We start from the raw sequence: 20,432 nt of genomic DNA, 5'->3' as shown, positions 1-20,432 counted from the left end.
AACTGTTATAATTTTCTCCCCGCTGCCCCCTCCCCAGCCGTGCCTTTCCCCCCCCTGCCCATGCTGGTGGGGCTTTGTAGGGGCTGGGTGAGCTCCGGTTAAGGGATTACATCCTCCCCGCCGTCCGGCTGCCACCTCCCAGGGCATTGTCAGAGGGGAAAGTAATTACAGGAGGGTGGGACAGCACGGGCTGGGGGCACCAAGCTCGGGGCTGGTGGGGGACACCTTGGCCAGTGGCTGCTGTGGAGTGGGCCAGGGAGTGGCTCTGGGGTGAAGGGAGCAGTGGGTACCACGCTGGGTACCACACTGAGGATGATGCTCTATGGGGCAAGCAGTGGGTACCACGCTGGGTACCACACTGAGGGTGATGCTCTATGAGGGGAGCAGTGGGTACCGTGCTGAGGGTGATGCCAGGATGCAGCAGACCCCTCTCCCAGGATACAGACCCAGGGGGCACAGACCTGGATGGGGACACAGGGCGTCCCCTACAGTAGCCACCTCCATCCTCCTGCCACGCAGCATCCCTCCCGAAGCAGCAGGTCCTCACACCCAAGGCGGGTGAAGACACCTCCAAGGGGGAGCTCAGTGCCCCCAGTTCCAGCAGTCACACCACCCTGGCACAGGAATGAAAACTCCCCCAGAAGTCTAGGCACTCGCTTTTATTTACCTCGGGATTTCCTTCTTTACACAAATAAACTCCAAAATCTAAGGGTTTAGGCCTAAAACTGACTCTCAAAGGAAACAGCAGAACTTGGAATAAACCCCACACAACCAACCCCTCCAAACCAGTAACAACAACCCAAAGGCTGTTTGTCTTTGGCCAGGGGAGCACCCACACGTGCCCCTGCACCGCCGGCACCCCGATGCCACTGGGAGGGGACACAGAGCTTCCCCTCCAATAAATAACAGAGACCCCACAGCTGCGGGGGGTACAAGTGCTGGCCATGGGGTCTGTGTGCCCGAGCAGCCCTCTGGAGCTGGACAGACAGGCAGACAGGGCAGGCACCCCACACTCCCCCTCACCTGGCAGTGCGTGGTGCCACCCCTCACAGGGATGGGCACAGCATCGTCCCACAGGTCCAGGGATGGGATCTGCATCCCGCTCCAGGGGGAGGTGGGACGGGACATCCCGCAGTCTCATGGCCAGTCCCATCCATCCCTGGCACCGAGAAGGATGTCTGCAGGGATGGGAATGTGGCTGGGGGGGTGTCCCAACCCTGGGGAGGGGTCCCAGCCCTCAGCAGCGTGGGGATGAGTCTCCAAAGGGCAAAGGCACCGGGTGGTGAAGGCGGGGACCGCGGGATGCTCCAGGGATGAAGGGACCCTGCGGCGTGCAGACCCCAACCCACCCGCGGTACCCGGGAGGAGCAGAAGGGCAGAGCATCTCTAGAGACAGTGGGGATGGAGCGGTGCTGGGACAGGGGGGAAGGTCTGCTGAGGCTGAACGCCGTGAGGATGAGGAGGGCAGGAGCCGGTGGGGAAGGGGGACACAGAGAAAGGCCGGGCTGGGGGTGCTGCCTGCCGGGCGTTACGTGCGCGGGCGGGGGGCGCGGGTGCGGCGGGTGCGGCGGGTGGGGGAGGAGGAGCCCACGAACTCGAACGGCTTCTGCCGCTCGGCTTTGTTGGGGAAGGGCAGCTGCCCGCGGAACAGGCGCTTGATGAAATGCGCTTCCCGCTGGTTCTGCCGGCTGCGGGAGGCCTTGCGGGGCCGGCCCCGGCGGGTGAAGGCCATGTACCAGCCCTCGTAGCGGGCGTTCCGGAACGCCGTGTAGTTGTTCTCCAGCACGATCTCGGTGAAGATGCAGTCCTTGCCCTTGCCGTTGGGCTGAGGGGGAAGAGGAGAAGGGCGCTCAGAACCCTGGGGCTGGGGCGGGGGGGGGGGGGCAGGGGGATGGGACCCAGCGGGTGCTGCCACCCCGCTGCCCCCAGCCCACATTCATCCGCCCCGGGGTCTTCTCCTTGCAGAGCCGGGCTGAGCAGCGCGGTGCTGATGGAGAAGGGGTACCAGCAGCAGGGAGACCCTCCCACAGGCTCCTAGAGGGGCAGGGAGACCCCCCCCACTGCACCAAGGGGAGGCGGGGAGCAGCCTGGCTGAGCACCCCGGGAGCACGGGGCAGGGCCGGGCCTCACCTTCCCCACGAGCTTGCCCCTCTTGCTCATGCAGATGTACTTCTCGCTCTCCGCCCCCTTGATCCGGACGCGGCTCCCGAAGGTGTCTGTCTCCACGATGAGCTTGGCTGCCAGTCGGGGAACAAGGGGGGGGCAAGTGTCCCACAGGGGCTACAGCATCCCCCCCTCCCCACCCTCCATGAGCCTCCCCAAACCACCCTCCATCTCCTTCACCCTGCCTCCATCTCCACATCCCCCCCTCAACCCCCCCAACATCCCTTCCAGCCCATCACCCCCCTGGGGTGGGGGGGGCAGGAGGTTGACAAGCCCCCCCCCAGCTGAAGCAGGGCAGCCCTTGGTGGGGGATGCTCCCCAGCCATGATGCTAAAGGGGCTTTGTTAAAAACCAGCAGAGTCAAACCGGGCGTTGGCTGAAAGCGATGGGGAGAGCGATGGCCCCTTCATCCCCAGCCCCCCACAGCCTCCCCCCAAACTCCAGCACATCCACATTGTCAGCAATTCAATGGGTTCTCTGGGGTTAGACTGAGCCCAGCACCCAGTGGGTGGGTTCATTCTCCTCATCCTCATTGTTTCTCCATGACACAGGTTGGGATCTGACACCAAAACCAGTGACACCCCCACACAACACACCTCCCCACCAGGCAGGTCCTGTGCCAACGTCTGAGACAGCAGGGAGAATTTAAGGAAAAGCCTGGAGAGGTGATGGATCAACCTGTTGTGGGAAGCAAAACCCTTCCCAAAAAGCTTTTAGGTGCTGGGGATGCCTGCTGTGGGGCTGTGATGCCCAGGGGGCTGTGATGCCCATCAGGGTGGTGTCAGGGCTGGGAACCCCCTGGGAAAAGGTGATGTGGCTGGGGGGGCTCTGCCACCACGTAGGGGTGTTTAAGAGGCTGATACCAGGATCAGGTGATTCTCCTCCAGGAAAAGTTGCCTGTCTCACAGCGGGAAGAGGTTAGAAAGCAAAAGCCCTAAATAGAGGTTTATAGATGCTGGGGAAATACAGGATTTGGGAAGTTTTAAGGTCAGGGCTGGCTGCTCGGGAGCCCTGCTATCCCAAGGGGTATTTTGGGGATTTTTTTGGGGGTACAAAACCAGCCCCTTGGGGCGTTTAAAACCTCCCCTCACCCCCATCCCCCCCTCCTGCAAAGCTCCTCTGAGAAGCAGCATTTTCTCACCCCCTTCCAGCCCTCCCAGGAGGCTGCACCGAGCCCCTTCTGGGGAGCTGCTGGCCCCTTACCAAACTTGTTGCCCTCCTCGGCGGTGGCTGTGATCCTTTTGCCGTGGACCTGCACGTGCTTGCCGCTGGTCCTGCTGTAGAGCTGGTACTCCCTGATCTGCCGCCGGCTCAGCTGGTCGGTCATGGCCCCCTGGTCCCTCACGTACTGGTTAAAATTAGGAGACGGTTGATTCTCCCCCTTTGTTTACAAAGGGAAAAATAAAATCAATTTGTTTGGGACAAATTGATGGGGAGGGGACCCTGGTGGGGTGTGGGAGGGGTGGGGGGGATGCTGGTCCCGGTCCCAGAGGGGCTCCCAGCCTCCTCTGAGCAGGGATGAAGGCACTGAGGAGATGCTTTGGGCCCCAGAGCAACTGGCACAGGGGGCAGGGAGAGGCAGAGATGCTGCTCTGCATCCCGTGCGTGAGAGGATGAGGGGGTCTCACAGGGAAGGATGCTCCTCTCCTCCAGGCAGAGCACATGGGTCCCTCAGAAGTGGGGCTGAGATGCTGGTCCCAGTTGTGCCCTGGGGCCAAATGGGCTCTGGGCAGCAGCCCTGGCAGCATCCCTGCTCCAGCAGCAGCCCCCTGCTCCCAGGTCAGTACCAAGGACAGGCTGGATTGCAAGGGCTGAGTTTGGGGTCCCCCCCCAAAAGCCAGACTGGGTGTCAGGGGAGCAGAGCCATCCCTCCCAGCCCACCCCGAGCAGGAGGAATAAAACCCCTCCTGGCCCCAGAGCCGCTTGTGTTAAGGCAGCAGCACAAACACATGAGGCTACTGCATGGCAAACAGCTGCTAATTACTGTGGATGAGCTGTGGAGGGGGGGGATTAGTGCTGGTGGTGGGTCCCCATCCCAAACTCCAACCAGCACCTCTGAACACACGTCTTGAGAGCCGATGTGGAGGAATCCCAGTGCAAGTGGGAAGCTGGAGCACAGGGCAGGGCCCAAGGGACACCGGTCCTGGCTGAGCCATCCCAAAACCCAGGGGCTGAGGTTGGAGTGGGGGGGCACACTTTCTGGGAGCTCTTCCCATGGGGGAAGTGTTTTGGGGGGAGGTGTCTACCCCATTGAGGGTGCACAGCATCACCCCCTGCCATCCTGCATCCCCCAGGCTGCAGCATCTCCTCGCTGGGCGCAAAGCCTTGGCGAGGGGGGAGCAGCAGGATGGTGGGACACACACACACACACACACACACACACACACTGCCTGCACCCCCCAACCTTTGTGTGAGCCTGGGGACTCATTTCCTGCCTGGATCCACTCTTTAAAGCCTTTGGGGCAGGCAGAGGAGGTGGGCTGGGGGGGGGATGAAGGGGGGGCTGACCCCTCTCCATCAAAGGCGGTTCTCTTCCCTTCTCATTTTCAAAGAAATAAAAGCATTTACCTTGGGGGGGGGGGGGGGGGAAGAAGGGGAAATAAATAAAAGAAGAAAGGTCTGGAGCACATATTAAAGCTGCTGGGGCCGGGGGTTTTGTTCGGGCTGCGGAGCAGAGGGTGCTGATATGGAACAGTGCATTTTAATAGCCACTGACTTTCTAAAGGGCACAAAAAGGGATGGTGCAGCCTGAGAGATGGGGAGAAAGGGGGGGGGACACACCCCACCCCACCGGTGAGGGGAGCAGAGCCCCCGTTAACCCCCTCAGCAGCCGGCCTGGGCAGCGCCCGTCCCGCAGCTCAAGGCTGATGGGTTTGGCACGTCCCTCCCTGAGCTGGGGGAAATGCATCTCCTGCCCCGGGCTGAGGAGTGGGGGGTGGAAAGGGGGGGGGGGGGGGCTTCCCTGCTGACCTTGCAATGGGAAACTGGGGGGGGATGCACTTCCCCACCACAGGGACCCCCCAGCCGGTGCCGATGGGACCCCACCCCACCCAGCATCCTCCCCGGAGCTGGGTACCACTGGAGGTGGGGGCACCAGGCCCCCCTCAGCTCCCGGGCTGGCTTCCCACCAGAGCACAGGAGACCCCCAAAAGCGATGGGGGGGTGGCAGAGCGGGTGCCTTGGCTGCCCCGACGTGCAGTGGGGTCAGTGAATCAGATCCACCTACCTGGGTCTGGCAGGAGAACATCAGGAGCTGGAAACATCTGCGGGAGGAGAGGAGAAAGGGAGAGAAACAGGGGGGTTGGTGTTTTCTCCTCCCCAGCCCCCCACCCCACCCCATCCTGAGGGATCTATCAGCACTGGGAATAAACTCCTGATAACCCCAGGTAGCCAAAAAACCCCACCACCCACCCCCCCCCCCCGCAGCAGCCAAGGCAGCGCTTACATGGAGAGGTTCTGGATGCTGATGGGCTGCATGGCGCTGGCCGAAGACACCCCCCTCCTCACACCCACGGGCTCTCTGCAGCCCTGCCCTCCCTCACCGCCGGCACATCCCCGCCGGGGCAGGGAAAGCCGAGGAGCTGCCTGTCCCCTCCTTCTTCTCCGGGTGCTCCCCACGTTTGGGGAGGGCGAGGGGCAGACGGGGTGAGACGCAGGCGCCCGGCACCCCACGTGCGATGCCAACGCCTGGGGAGCAGCAGCGGGGATGGAGCATGGGGGTGGCAGCCGCGGCCGGGGCTTCGTGTCGTCTTCCTCCTCCTCCTCCTCTTCCTCCTCTGGGGCTGGGGGCTGCAGGTCCTACGGCTGGGGGGCATCCAGATCCATCCCGGCCCCTTCGTCCCCACCCCATCAGCGTCCCGTCCGTGGGCTCGGTCCCGCTGCCGCCTCTCCCTCCAGCACCGGTCAGCAGGAAAGGGGGCTGCGGGCAGGGCAGGGCTGCCCACGGCCAAGGGCAGCCCCCCACGCCATCGAGTTGGGGGGCAGCCTCCCGGTCCGGGCCTGGCGACGGGAGGCGGGCGGGAGGTGCGGGAAGCAGCGGGCTTTAAAGGTGGGGAGAGCCCAGCGCTGGGGAGGGAAGGAGGATGGGACCCCGCAGGGGCTGGGGCGGGAGGAGGGGACGGGGGAGGCGGGGAGGGGAGGAGGGGGGGCTCAGCCATTGGGGGTGTCCCCATCGCAGGGGGTAGCAAAGCCCCCAGCGTCGCTTAGCAGGAGGGAGGATGCCAGGGCGTGGGGGGGATGATGATGTGGGGCACGATGACAGCACCGGGTTCCCCCCTGCCCCAGGCCTCAGGGAGGGGTGGGCTGGCACAGAGGATGCTTTTGGTCACCCCCCTTTCACCAGGGTGCTGGGCACAGCCCCGCTCTGTGCCTCACACGGGGCAGGGTGGGGGGGAAGCACCGCAGTGGTTTCTAACCAGCTGGTGTGGGGTTTGGGGGGTCCTGTCACGGCTCCCTGCTGCCCCCGCCCGCTCCTGGCCCCATCAGGAGGCTGCCCACCCCTCCACGCTCCGTTTGCTCGGCCAGGAAGGTGCTAAGTGCCTTATAAATACCCCGGCAGGGAGCTGGGGCAGCGCCCCGGGGGGGGCTGGAGGTGACAGCGCCTGGGGTCAGCACAGAACCCACGGGCTGCCGTGCCCGTGCCTCAGTTTCCCCATCAGCACAAGGGGCAGCATCAAGCCCTACAGGATGAAGGTGATGGAGAGCAGCAGGGTACCCACACCCCTGATTCAGTGCTAACAACCCAAATTAGCCCCCCCCTTGCTGCCTTCTCACCTTCTTGGCTGGGAATTCAGCCCCCAGTAACCACAAGCCCGGCATCCCCCTGCTCAGGGCTCCCCAGCCCCGGGGGCTCAGCATCCCCCGGGGGGGCCGCAGGGGATGATTGATGGCCCTGGAGCTGTCATCACTCTTCTGTCATCGTGTCACGTCCCCCCAGCCCGGTTCGGGGCAGCGGGTCCCAGGGAGCCATCAACACCCGGGCGGGAGCAGCAGCTTGTGCAAGCAGCCCCCGCGGAGCCAGCCGAGGCCGCAGGGAGGGGGCTGCCCATCAAAGGCCTCTGCGTGTGGCCCCCGCAGCCGAGACCCTCCGGGGACCCTGCCCTGACCCCCCCCAGCCCCATCCTCGCACCCCAAACAGGGCACCCCGCTACCTGCGGATGGGGGTCCCCCCCAGCAGCCCCCAGGGGCTCAGCCCTCCTGCCCCACACCTGGTGCAGACCAAAGCTGCCTTTGTGGCCGGCTCAGCCCCCCCCCCCCCCCAAGCCAATCTGAGACACAGCAGCCCCAGTTCCCCCCCCCGCCTCCGGAGGGGCACCGGACCCTCCACAAATACCTGCTGCCTCCAGACCAAGGCCAGGTCAAGGAGTTATAATCATCTCCCCGCTGCTCAGTAATCCCCCTTTGTCTCCTATTCACAAGCAACACTTGTTACCCTGCGTGGGACGGCGGGGAGGGGGGCTGCTGCCCCCCATCCCCATCCCCATCCCCATCCCCATCCCCATCCCCACCCCTCCCTCCTGACGGGAGGGATGCTGCCAGGGCAGGCAGTGCGCCAAACCCGGGGCGCAGGGCTGCCCACAGCCCCGGGGCAGGGGGGAGCAGCCCCTGGCTGGGACGGAGGATGCTCCCACCCCCCCCAAGCCCAGCACAGAGAGCCAGGAGCACAAAATACCCTTGACTGGGGAAGGAGACCGCCCGACCGGCAGCTTTCCAGGCTCTTCTGCACCTGGAAGAGGCGGAGAAGGGGTCTTACGGCTGCGACCCCCTCACCGCCCTGCTCGGGGCCCCCCAGTACCTAGAACCCCACTCGCCAGCAACAGCTCCCCCCACCCAGGGGCCTTACAGAGGAGTCCCCACACCCCCACCCACCCAATCAGCACCTTTCCCTCTTAATTAGCAATTCGGGGCAGTCAGAGCCCCGCACCCAGCTGCCCCGTGACCCCAGCGAGCCCCGGCGAGGGGCTGGGGAGGGGGCTGCGGGGCCGGGCCCGGCCAGGACCCAGGAGCTGCCGGTGCCGGGGGGGGCTCGGCGAGAGCAGGGCTGGGCTGCAGCCCCCGGCCCCGCCGCGGGGCCCCCTCGGGTCCCGTGTCCCGCCCCGTCCCGCATGTCCCCGCCCCCGCCCCGCCCCCCCCGCGCCGCGTGGTCCCGGCGCCGCTTCCGGCAGCGATGGCGATGGCGGCGGCCGGGCTGGTGGGGCCGGCGGGGGGCCTGGGGGGGCCGGTGGGGCTGGGGTCGCCCCGCCGGTCCCTCAGCAGCTTCTCCCCGCGCAGGGACCCGGCGAGGCCGCCGCGGCCGCTCACGCCCTGTCGCTGCCGGCCGAGGCCTTCGGGAACGACGTGAGTCCGGGGGGGCGGGGGGGGTGTCCCTGTCCGAGGGGGTCCTTGTCCTGGGGGAGGGGTCCCTATCCCGGGGGCGGTGGGTCCCTGTCCTGAGGGAGGGGGTCGGTGTCCCGAGGGGTGACCCTGACCTGGGGAAGGGTCCCTGTCGCGTGGGAGGGGTCCCCGTCCCGGGGAGGATGGGGGGGGTCCCCCAATCCCTGGGTTTCCTACCCTGGAGAGGGTGTCTCAGCCCTGGGGTGTCCCCAGCACCGGGGGTGTGTGTGGGGGGGTCAGGCCCCAGAGCAGGACCACAGCATCACCTGTGAGCTCCTGGGTGGGGAGGGCTTTGACCCCCCCCATCACCCCCAAGCTTCCCCCCATGCCCCCTCCTTCCCCTCGCCCCCTCTCCCGAGGGGATGCAGGACCCCCCCGGGGGGGCACAGCCCTGCCTGACCCTGCTCCTGCCTCCGCAGCCCCGCGTGGAGCTGGCCTGGGCCATGAAGGCACACCAGCACGCCCAGGTCTACTTCAACGTAAGTCCTGGGGTTGGGGGGGGGGGTCACACTGGTGATGGGGGTGGGGTCCCGGGGGGGGGGGCTCCTGGTTAACTCCTCAGTCTTCCCACGTAGCTCATCTCCTCAGTCGACCCCACGTTTCTGAAGCTCACCAAAGTCGACGACCAGATCTACAGCGAGTTCAGGAAAAGCTTCAGGGATCTCAAAATCGACGTGCTGGACCCAGAGGAGCTGAAATCCGAGGCTGCCAAGGAGGTATGGGGGGGAATCCCCCCCCACTCCCAGATTGTGTGTGTCCCCAATCCTCTCTCCTTCCCTGGGGGGTGCTGATGCTTCCTCCTCTCCTCAGAAGTGGCGCCCGTTCTGCCTGCGCTTCGAGGGGGTGGTGGAAGACTTCAACTACGGCACGCTGCTGCGCCTGGCCTGCAGCGAGGGCTACACGGAGGAGAACACCATCTTCGGTGAGGAGCACAGCCCTGCCCGCTGGGGAGGGGCTGGGAGAGGCCACCGAGAAGCCGAACCTGGGGCTCTTCCCTCTTCAGGACTTTTTTTCCCCCCCCTCTATTTTTTTTTTGTAGCCACCAGAATTCAGTTTTTCGCCATCGAAATCGCCCGGAACAGGGAGGGCTGGAACAGCCTCGTCTACAGCAGGGCCAGGGAGCCGGCGGCCGCTGCGGCAGAGGAAGCGGGGTCTGGGTGAGGATGGGGTGAGCTCGCCCAGCGCTGAGCGGAGGAGCAGCAGGAGGGGAGAGCAGGGCTGTGCCTCCAGTTCAGCTTCATTCCAGACTGGGAATAAATGGTTAAAACCAAAACTGGTTTCTGTGAAAGCGTCGTTCCCCTGAACAGACCCCAACCCCAGCCCGTGGATCCAGCCTGGCCAGGTCCCTCTGAAGAGCCTCCCCACCCTCAGGCAGACCCACACTTCCAGCTTTGTGTCCTCCACAAACTGACTGAGGGGACATTCGATTCCCCCAGGTCAGGGGTAGAGCCCCTGAGCAGGCCTGGCCCCAGGATGGAGCTCTGTGGACACCACTGGTGACCAGGCTCATGCTGGATCCAGCTCCTCACACTGGGTTTAGCTCCATTCACAACTCTTCAGCCCAGGCACCAGCCAGCATCTCACCCAGCAAAGCCGTGCCTGGGGACAGCCAGTCTCCAGCAGAACCCTGGGAGAAACAGCCTCAGCAAGGCTTTGCTGCCATCACAGCACTACACCCACAGCCCTTCCTGGTCACACAGGAGGCCCTCAGGTTAAGTTTGGCAGGACCTGCCTTCCCTAAACCCACACTTTCCCCCCCCCTCAGCAGCAGGGAGCGGTGAGGTTGGGGCAGGGGTGCTACCCAGGCAGACACGGCTCGGTAGAAACCATTGAAGTTTTATTTGCAGTCACAATGCTTACTTACACTGTATGCAGCAAACACCCTTACAAGTCAACCAGCAATCTGCTCCCGCGGAAAAGGACCCAACACACAATCGCCAGAGGAAAGGAAACAAAACAACCAAAAAGAAAAGAGAAAAAGAAAAAAAAGGGGGGGAAAGAAAAGGAAAAGAAAAAAAAAGAGTAGGTGGTGTCTGGGAAGAGAAACCGAAGCCCGAAGGACCGAGTGGGTGTGGGTAGAGCTGAGCAAGAGGATGCACACGACTAGCAGCAACGATAGTGGAAAAAGTACAAGGCAAACAGGTTCCCTCCCCCACCAGTTTTCCTCCAAAAGTCAATTTTATACCCAAAACATTTATTAGGGGAAAAATAAACCCAAGCCCAACCCAACCGGAATTATCTGAGGGGTGTTAAATACTTCATGCTAGGCAAACCTTGTTATTAAGAACCCTGGGCTGCGGCGGCGCCGTCCCACCCCGAAGCGCTGCCGTGGGGACCGGCTGGGGGGGGCAGCTCTGGAGAGCATCCCAGGTGGAGCATCCCAGGTGAAGAGCATCCCACCTGGAGAGCACCTCACAGAGCATCCCCCTGGAGAGCATCCCAGGTGGAGCATCCCAGGTGAAAAGCCCCATGTGAAGAGCATCCCACCTGGAGAGCACCCCACAGAGCATCCCCCTGGAGAGCATCCCAGGTGGCACATCCCATGTGGAGCATGCCATGGGGAGAGCATCCCACCTGGACAGCACCCCACAGAGCATCCCCCTGGAGAGCATCCCAGGTGGCACAGCCCACATGGAGCATCCCATGGGGAGAGCATCCTGCCCAAGTGAGATGGGGGTGAAAGGGAAGGGGTAAAAAAAAGGCAGCAAGAGGAGAGAGAGGTGTACCAGGGGGTGAGGGGAGAAAAGGGCCCTGCAAGAAGCGGGTCGACGAGGGGACAGCACCTACTGCTACCTGGGGAGGGGGGCATGGGAGACACCCACGAGCAAGCACGAATGGAGATCACGCGGCATGGCTTAGAGTTCCTAATAACAAGGGCGAGACGGGAGGGGGAGTCGTGATTTCAAGGGCCTTAATAAGAAAAAATAGACATTTTGGAATTTTACAATGCCTTTTGTGGTGTGTTTTTCTGGGTTTTTTTCTTATATTTTTCCTTTTTTTTTTTTTTTTTTTTTTGTAGATTTTTCTCTTTGCTTCTCTTTCTCTCTCTCTCTCCACTTGTCACTAAATCTATCTCTGCACTTTCCCCACACCCAGCCCTCGCCCAGTAAAGCTTCAGGCCCCGCAGGACACGCTTTCCTCACTCGCATACACAACCCTCACGCCAGCACCGGTGCACCAGGACTCTGTAAAAATTTCAATCACACTATATTTTTTTTTTTTGTTGGTTTTGTTTGTTTTCCTCCTTTTTTTTTTTTTTGTGGTTTTTTTTTCTTTGTGGTTTTTTTTTGTTTCTTTTTTTGTTTTTTTTTTTCTTTAAACTGAGTCAATATAAACCTTGTTCAAAATGTTATGAAAAAATGTACATGTCTATACAAGGCAGGCTGCAGCAGAGCGCTGGCGTCCCACGCAGCCGTGCGGGGAGGGAGTCGCTGGCTTCTTGCACCGGGCTTTTTTGTGTTTTGTTACGCCCTTCTAACCCCCTCCCACTTGAAACAGAAGCACCCCGCTTTTTGGGAGCTCAACAACCCCTCCTGTTCCCTCCTCCCTCGGGACGTGGAGTTAGGGCCCAAAGCGAGCGCCGCGATCCAGCCCCTGGGGAAGAGCAGGGATGAGAAACGCCCTCTTTTTCTTTCCATCGGAAACGGTAAGCCCTCTGGGCCAGGCCAAAGAGATGCTGCGCTGTACAGGTGGAGTTGGGAGACGTCAGCTCATCATGTCGTTGCTGTTCACGCCGTAGGTGGAGTTCTTCATGGAGTCGTTCACCTCCCGCCGGAACGCCGACAGGTTCTGCGTGAACCTGAGAGGCAGAGCAGAGGGTTAAGAGGGGCACGGTGCCCGTTCCTCAAGGGGGTTGGGTTAGTTTGGTTTTGGGGTTTGTTTTTTTTCCTTAAATGTTGCTCTTGGTGAGGCTGCCACAAGGGCTGTGGCACCTCTGGGTCAGCGTTGGATGGGCTCAGCCCCACGGGGGGTCTCCAGCCCGCACCCACCTGTCCCTGTTCTTGGTGAGGAGGTTGCGTTCGATGCCTTCCATGAGGTTCTCAAAGCAGAGGTGCATTGCCTGCTGTTTCTCTGGAGGCTGGCTGTTCACTATACTGTTCCTCAAGTCAGAGAAATACTGTAGGGGGGGACAGGGGAGAAGGATGGGTTAGCTTTCAGAGGCACAGCCGCCTCGGCTTCGGGGCAGGGAAGAGGGGGGGAAACACATTACAGCTTCCCAGGCAACTTCCAGCAGCCTCATAAACCAAAGTTATCAGGGGCCTAAGGGCTGGGCACCCACAAATCTGCTGTCCCAACTTCCCCAGCACCTGCTCCGATCCCCATCTGCTCCCTTCCACCCGAAGGCTCTGGCATGGTTCAAGCCCAGCCGGCTCCTCCACCTGCCACGTGTGACATTCACCTTTTCATTGAGCAGTATCAAGCCGAGCAGGGGCCGAGACATCGACCACTGGTTCCTGCAGTCCTCAAAGATGATGATATTCAGCACTGTTGACAGCATCTGCAAGAGGGAAAGGGAGCTTTACAACCTGCCCCTCCATCCCAGCTCTCTCCTCAGCACTGAGGAACAATTCGCTGTAGGAACCTCAACACGACGAGAGCTCTTGGCACAAGAGAGCACCTGCAGCTCCCACGGATTGGTGGGGAATGTCATTGGAGGCACACAAGGAGGAGTCTGGAAAGCTGCTGGAATATTTATTTCTTCCCAACACGCTGCCTCCTCCTGCCCCAAGACTGTCTCATCCTCACCCCAGCAAGGTCAGTGCAAGCGATTCGACCTCGGGCACACGTGTGGTGGTGCCCTGGGGAGCTTCTGGTCCACACCAGTGGTGTGTCTGCTTCCTTTCCACAGCCTCCTCAGGCTACAGCCAGTACCTGATCCCTAGCTGGTTTGGAAGATCCAGTTTCTCTCTGTATCCTCTGAAAACACAACTTCCATCCCCCCCCAAAAACCTACTTTTCTTTGCTTCCCATCTGTCAGCAAGAGGGGAACCATATTCCTCACTTTCATGGGGGGGTCACACTGATGTTCTGACAAATCCCAGTGAGTGAGGCTGGGTAACGTGGTCAGAGAAGCATGGAGCATCACTGTTCAAAGGCCTGTGGCTGGGTGAGAAGCCCAGAGAAGCGTTTTGCTCTGAAGTATGGCTATTCAGGCCCCAACACCTCTGTGAGCACAGAGGTACCTCAGCTCCATGGTACGTGTAGGTACACATGGAGCTAAGGCTGAGCTAAGCAAGGGAAATGATTGGTTCCACACTCATCCTCCATGCTGCACGTGCTCCTGGAGCAGAATGAAGTGGCCAGCTCTGTGTGGATGGGGATGGAGATGGGAGACAAGAGGTGCTGCCAGCATGTAACCACCTTGATGATGAAACTCAACCCTGCTGATGAAACCCAACCCTGCTGAGGCTGCTCTGAAGGCAGCGTGTGCTCCGAACAGGATAAAACCAGCTCATCTGGGGCTACTTCTCTCTCACACCTGATATGCAAACCCAGTGTTCCTTCCACAGGGAGAGCCACAGTGCCAGGGTACAACTCTGCACAGCACCTACCATGCGGTGAAAGCGTGGGAGAGATGCAACACCAGCAAATAATTGTGGCTCCTCTGGAAAAGCCTGGGGCTCTAGAGCAGGGAGCACACACAGCCCCCGTAATTACATCACACCAAGAGAATTCAGGGCTCCTCAGGGAGTTCACCGTGCCACAACAAGGCCCTAAGCCTTTGGTCTTCACCTGCTGAATCATCTCTGGGTGCTGCTGCATGATGTGCAGGAACCGGTCGCTCTCCTGGGTCAGAGGTGTGGTCCTCTTCTTGGTGCTGCGAGACAGCTGCTTGAAGAGATAGGTGACAATGTGGTCCAAACAGGAGCAGCAGCCTGTGCAAACCATGGTGTCTGCAAGAACAGGAAAAGGAGGGAGATAGTGGGGTACTGCCAGCATTTCCCTTGCTCAGATGTACCTGGGCAGGCTCCCAGGGAAACAATGCCATGGATCCGGGTGCTTCTGGGGACTCCAACAAGCAAGAGCCACCTCACCCTAACCAGGCAGCAACTTCCTCACCCACACAGTCACTACACCCTCCTGTTCCAAGGTTTAAATGGAGGGGAAAACGTCCTCCCCCCATTCACAAGGTGCCTCTGAATTCATCCAGCCACACATTCCAAGTGCCCAGCAATCCTTCCCCACTCCCAAAGCAAAAACCCCAGGAGCACCACAACGGACAGAAGCAGTTACCTAGTGCGGTGAGGCCTTCTGAAATGGAAGAGAGAATATACATGATTACATGAGGCTCCAGACTAGCTATAAAATTCATGTGGTCCTGGGTAAGAACTTCCAGCAAGGAATAGTATGACTGGCTGAGCTTGGGATAATCCTGCAGAGGAAGGAAGGAAAAACGTTTAAGGTCTCATGACTAGCCTGCAACCATCAGCTGAGGTGTTCTGCTGGACCCAACCCATGCACTCTCTGCTCTGAGCACTGGCTGACTGATGCCTGTGCTCAGCAACTGGCACAGACCCCTCAGTAGCCCCCAGATTTGGGGGTGGGGTGAGGGGCACAACTCTGGGCCAGAGGTGTATTAAACCAAGGCCATGCTGGATGCAGTCACAGGCACGGCAACGGCTTCTTTCAGAGCCTGCTATGGCAATACAGTGGGTAAGACCTCGGAGGGGCACAGGCTGTCCTCTCTCCTCAGAGTTTTGGGGAGCAGGACCATGCCAGCGGGGTCTCAAAGCTCTGCCACAATAGGATCTCTGTGCACAAGGTGTGGATAGGAGCAGGACTCCACCGGTGGTCTTCAGCAGGCAAGTCACACTGGAACTGCTGACACACCGTGAGCTCGGCCTGCAGGCAAATCCTTCACTCACAAGAAGTCTTTTTCACATGGAGGAGCTGTTATTTTGGCAGCTGCTCTGCTGAGGCTCAGGACATACCCCCCAGGCCCTCAGGGAGTGGGGTTACAGCCTTCACACCGGACCTGCTGCTGCTGCACACCCCAGGAGCTGGTTTCTCGCAGGCCTGTGCCTACAGCTGGGGTTCCGGGCAGCGACACAGGGTCGCTCATCTCTCCACTTCCAGCCCTGCCCTCCCCAGCACTAGTGGCACGTGTCAGCTTACCAGAAGGTCACTGTGAGGGATGGAAAGCAGAAGCTTGATAAAAGTTTGCAAGGCATTGTCCAGCGCATCATCCCCGTAGAGACGGAAGACCCCAAAGTTGACGTAGCTCCCGCTCAGCGCGGCCTTGAGCATAGAGAAGCAGATGGAAATCCCCTTGAGCTTCAAGGCATAGACTTGATCCTTTGGGACTTCCCCAAGCGTTAGGATACGATTTCCTGCACGAGCACAGAAGTGGACTCAGTATTTCAGCAACCAGATCCAGTCCCTTTTCTCTCCCAGGGGCACGGAGAAACAGAAGTGACCAGGAGTGACCAAAAAGTCACAAGCACCACGACTTGTTCCCCAGGCAAAGCTCAGGGTGACAGGTTAAAAGCACAGCTCTGCTGGAAACCACAGGAGAACCCAATGACATGTCATTCTGCTGTGGGAACAGGACAGTGGAAGGACAGGATTGCTTTCTGCTCGCTTCCCAGGCTTGCCTCTGTCACCTTGCACACTCACAAGGGGCTCAGCTCCTGCTCCTTGCTGTCATTTTAATTCCTCACCTGCGTGGCAAGCAGCCTGCGCCCCTTCTGCCTCCCCAGCACTTCAAGCAGAATCCCATCCTATCCAAGCACGCATTCAGCAAGCGATTTGGCACTGCTTGGCAGCCCAGGCTTGCTCTTGGAGCTGGCAAGTGCCCCAGCCCTCAGTCCCCAGGCAGCAGAGGAGGCGGAGGCCTGGCAGCTACTCACCGTACGTCGTTATCATTTTACTCGTCTCCCGGAAGAGCAGGATGCCGTTGGGCGAGGACACGTCAAACTGCAGCCGCTGGGATCTAGTGGAAAGACAGGGAATAAACACGAGCTCAAACATCCCTGGGAGTGGACACAAAGCTGATACTCCAGCACCTCCACGTGCCGCTGGTTTACTGGGGCTCCCTCCTCCCAGGGCTGCTCCCCTGGGGTTAACAGGACGCCCTGGCCCGGCAGAAAACACTGCTGTTCACCACTGAAACCAGGCAGGACACAGGCATTTAAGGGGAGCCAGGCTCAGCCCTCACAGAAGAAAGGGCCTGTATTTCAGAGGCGTTAGGAACATCACAAGAGGGAGGCTGGAAAGCCTGCCTTGGCAATAGTCACTAGGCTGCTGTACACAAACACAGCCAACATCTTGGAAGCAGCATTGTAGGGCAGGCTGACTAGCTCCTATTCATAACACAACCAAGAATTCGGAGCTTGGGTGGTTCCCCCCCCACCCCAAGCAAATAGATCTTACAATTGAAGTGCAACAAGTTGTCTGGTTCAGCTCTGAAATAAATGAGTGGCCATGTCCCAGGAAGGACTGTCCCACTGCAGAGACGCCGCTCGAACGTTGCAAAGAGCTGGAGGGAGTCAACTCTCAACCGACTGAGCCTCGTGCCCCTTCCTATAGGGCTGTGTTAAGCTGGCCATAGGCCAGAGCAGTGTCCTGGCAACTTTCCACCACCAGATCATCCAGCTTCCCAATTATCTGCCCCGTGCTCTAGAGGGGAAGCAGTCATTGGGCTGCTGGGTGGAACAGTGCTCCTGTTGAGCACAGGCTCTAAAAATTAGTGTGAGCTGCCTGCCTGCTTCTCCTAGTGTTGCCCTTGGAAGCAGACACTGAACAAATCCAGTGTCTATTGATCGTGTCTCTGGGTCTGAGTCACGACACGAATGGTGTCTGAACCATTAGATTTTCTTCCCTACTGAAACAAAGCCAGTTCCCCCCACACCCCCACCCTGTCCCTCCTGGCAGCCTTTACAGCATAAATAAGACTGAAGTACAGAAACTGAGCATGAAAAACCCTGAGCACAGAGGCTGAAGCAGCAGACAGACACGAATCCCTGCCAGCTTTCAGATGCTGGGGGCTCCTACCTATTGTGTACCAACTCTGCCATCAGTTTGAGGACAGGTGTAGTGCAGGCTGGGTCGTGGTACCAGAGCTCAATCGCCCGCTGGAGGATTGGCATGTAGGATGGGTAGCTGCAAGGTGAAAGCTAAGGAACCTCCTTGTTCCACATGAAGAGATGAGGTCAGAGCCTCTGCCAAAACGTGTTCACACCTGAATCTTGCAGGAGGTTTAAACAGATGCTGCTTGTTGGGGTCTGTTTTATTACAGATGAGTACTACTACAAACCCCATGGAAGGGCTGCGTGCAACCTTCCTGTACGAGGACAAGGCAGAACCAGAAAGGTTTTGAATGAAAAGGAAACTCCATCACTGGGGACAGCTGACCTTCACCAGAGGGAACGCTGGAGCCTGGATACCATGCTCTTTGAGCAGCTATGAGCTCACCAAGGGGACAAAGATACCAACTGCTGTTGACTTTAGTGGGGAATAGGAAAGCTTTTGTTGCTGCTGAGACACAAGTGTCCCATTAAAGGTCTTAGTGCTTCACAGGTCAAATCTCTTTAGGTCCAATTGGAAAAACCCAACAATTTGGCACTGAGCAGATTTCTAGGTTGATTTTGTTGCTGACAGACCAAGTTGAATCTATTTTAGGGCTCAGGGACAGGACACTGAGTACTATAAAAGTGAAGAGAAACCCCAGTCAGGACTTAGCAAGGAAAATAGGGCATTTGCATGCAGTCAGGCAGACAGACAGGACTCAAGTTTTAGGGCAACAGAAGGATACATCCACTCAAACAGCATCATGAAGCTGGTCTTGGCATTGAAGGCAAAGGCTATTCCCCTCAAGTCTCTCACCAAACCAACCAAAGTTCTCTGTATTGCAAAGGAAAAGACAGGTTAGAATGTAACACACGTATGGAGCTCCACCAGCCCTGAGCCCCCACCTCCCATCCCAACAGCAATGCAGCCTTTCTGTGCTGGATGCCAATCCCAGGTTAGATGGTTCTTCATCTTCTGGAGCTCTTTCACTTGAGCCAGTGCAGTGACAGTACTGGAGTATTTCCCTCCCAGCAGAAGGAAAGCTAGCAGATAGGCTCACCACTTCAGTTATGAACTACACCTGGACCTCAAGGGATACAAGGCACACCGCCGCTTCCCCATGTTCCAACAGGAAAGCACCTATCACTCCAGCATCTACTTGTCTCATTCAGAGGGCAGAACTGTTCTTACTCTGCAGGAGATGCTTGTTCTCTGAACTGAAAATGGCAAAGCCCCTAAGGGAGAGCACAGATAACAGGGAAGGGCCTGCCTGACTTACTTTTGCCTCTTGTTCATTGAAAGTATTTGTGCTGAACATCTGTGCCACAGTCTCAAAGGCAGCTGTGAGGGGAAGCATGAACTGCTCATACTGATCCTCATCTTCCCCTGTAAGGAAACAAAAAGGGAAGTGAGGAGGGAATAGACATCCCTGTGCCTGGCAGCACTAGCTGTGCTAGGCATCCTGATGCTGCTTGCTTCTGGAGATAGAGGCAGAGAGCCCACAGGTTTCCAGACAGGTGATCCATCACTGCTGGTATCTAACTTTGGGAAAAGACTTAGAACCAACCTTACAACCTCAGGAAACCGTTTGGAATATTACAAAGGAAAGATGTAGCCCCAGCCTTGGTGGTGCACACCTCTGGACTAACTGTACCCAGCAACACGACATCACGCCCACTCGAGCTTCTTTCCCCCTCCTTTTTCTTATCCCATTCGACTTGTCCCATCCCAGCATCCTTTCCTGCAGGAGCTTACAGCTCCCTCAATAGCAGGGCCTCACCTACAGCAGAGCCCAGCACCCAAACCACAAAGTCACTGTATTGCTCTGGCTCCCACAAGACCCCAGTACCTAAATCCACCATGAGAAGACGCCCAAGTGCAGTGTAGAACGTAGTCCGACATCTCATGTCAGTCAGGTTGGACTGATTGTTAATGCCCAGGAAGGAAAAGTGCTCACTCTGCAAACAGAAGAGAAGAGATGGGTTAAAGGGGAACCACCCCCTCAAACCAGCTCATCTATCAAGGGCTGAGGATCCCTCATTCAAACAGCTCATTCTGGGCCTGCACAAGGCTGGGAAGCGGTGAGCTCCATGGTTATTTCCTCAGTGTGTCCCACTGGCAGCCCTCTCTGAGAGCAGGCCACCAGAGGGCAACAGGAACCCGAGCAGAGATACCAGCCCTACCACCTTTCATCTTGGAAATCCCCAGGAGCAGATGAACAAGGATGCTTTGCCTCCAGAGCAGAATTTGTCTCCCTTGCTCACGGGGACCCTTCAGGCATTGAGGCTGCTGAAAACCAGCCCTCTGCAGAGGGATCCCCAGGTACTCTGCTCTCCTTCTTCATGGAAACAGCAGCCCCAGGCAATGAAGCTTCTGAGCCAGACACAGCAGGTGGGGATGCCTAAGAACATCCCCTAAACCCAAGGAGCACAGCACCTCATTCAAGTGAAGCTTCTGGAGATGGTGCTGGGAGTCCTATCGCTGGAGCATCGAATGACCACTCGCTCCCAGAGGCCAGTGAGAAACCTGATCTATGCTGCCAGCTTCTAGTTGCTCATTCCAACATCTCTGATTTCCAGTCAGCATCCCTGATCCACACAGGGAGCACCGCTCTGGTACTGACCAAAGGAACAAGGCTGATGTCCTGCCACCACAAGGGATGGCACTTCTTCCAAATCAGCACTTTTGGAACGACAGCCAGGGCACTGAAATGCTGGTTTTGCATTAAATTGCATAAACAGTGCTCACCACTGACTGCCTGTGTGTGCAGCAGTATCAGACATCTCCCACAGTTTCAGAGGAGAGTAGAAACCCCCCACATTAACTTTTTGGGGATAACAGGTACCTCAAGTTTTGAGGTACAGCCCCTCAAAACTCAAGGGCAGGCT

General features: G+C 58.9%; 3 protein-coding genes across 4 annotated transcripts in view; 1 reads left to right on the top strand and 2 right to left on the bottom strand.

The window, feature by feature from the left end:
• Positions 1-1,528: 1,528 nt before the first annotated feature.
• On the bottom strand, positions 1,529-5,640 carry FGF17 (fibroblast growth factor 17; the record flags this gene model as incomplete). Of its 2 annotated transcripts, none has more annotated exons than XM_084274020.1 (5): positions 1,529-1,825; positions 2,131-2,237; positions 3,367-3,544; positions 5,390-5,426; positions 5,609-5,640. In XM_084274020.1, 5 exons carry the CDS (start codon positions 5,638-5,640, stop codon positions 1,529-1,531), a joined length of 651 nt encoding a protein of 216 aa, XP_084130146.1. The 2 variants fall into 2 exon arrangements, with proteins under 2 accessions (XP_084130146.1, XP_084130147.1); XM_084274021.1 differs by having other exon boundaries at positions 3,367-3,511.
• Positions 5,641-8,291: 2,651 nt separating this feature from the next.
• Positions 8,292-9,808, top strand: PBDC1 (polysaccharide biosynthesis domain containing 1). Its single transcript, XM_084273959.1, has 6 exons — positions 8,292-8,353; positions 8,434-8,499; positions 8,955-9,014; positions 9,111-9,251; positions 9,346-9,457; positions 9,575-9,808. Exons 1-6 carry the CDS (start codon positions 8,330-8,332, stop codon positions 9,694-9,696), a joined length of 525 nt encoding a protein of 174 aa, XP_084130085.1. The 5' UTR covers positions 8,292-8,329; the 3' UTR covers positions 9,697-9,808.
• A 547-nt stretch (positions 9,809-10,355) lies between these two features.
• Positions 10,356-20,432, bottom strand: part of XPO7 (exportin 7) — a gene marked incomplete at its 5' end in the record, with an annotated part of 30,719 nt that continues 20,642 nt past the window's right edge. Inside the window, 11 exons of the mRNA XM_084274026.1 lie at positions 10,356-12,334; positions 12,525-12,652; positions 12,935-13,033; positions 14,269-14,429; positions 14,770-14,908; positions 15,652-15,866; positions 16,386-16,468; positions 17,530-17,637; positions 18,290-18,378; positions 18,824-18,930; positions 19,394-19,502. Of these exons, the coding sequence (XP_084130152.1) occupies positions 12,241-12,334; positions 12,525-12,652; positions 12,935-13,033; positions 14,269-14,429; positions 14,770-14,908; positions 15,652-15,866; positions 16,386-16,468; positions 17,530-17,637; positions 18,290-18,378; positions 18,824-18,930; positions 19,394-19,502 (1,332 nt within the window). The remainder of the gene's footprint in view (positions 12,335-12,524; positions 12,653-12,934; positions 13,034-14,268; positions 14,430-14,769; positions 14,909-15,651; positions 15,867-16,385; positions 16,469-17,529; positions 17,638-18,289; positions 18,379-18,823; positions 18,931-19,393; positions 19,503-20,432) is intronic.

Source organism: Gallinula chloropus (genome assembly GCF_964237585.1).
Source record: "Gallinula chloropus genome assembly, chromosome: 21".
NCBI lineage: Eukaryota > Metazoa > Chordata > Aves > Gruiformes > Rallidae > Gallinula > Gallinula chloropus.
Note: the sequence above shows the minus strand (reverse complement) of the source record. Positions and strands in the feature narration are given on the sequence as shown.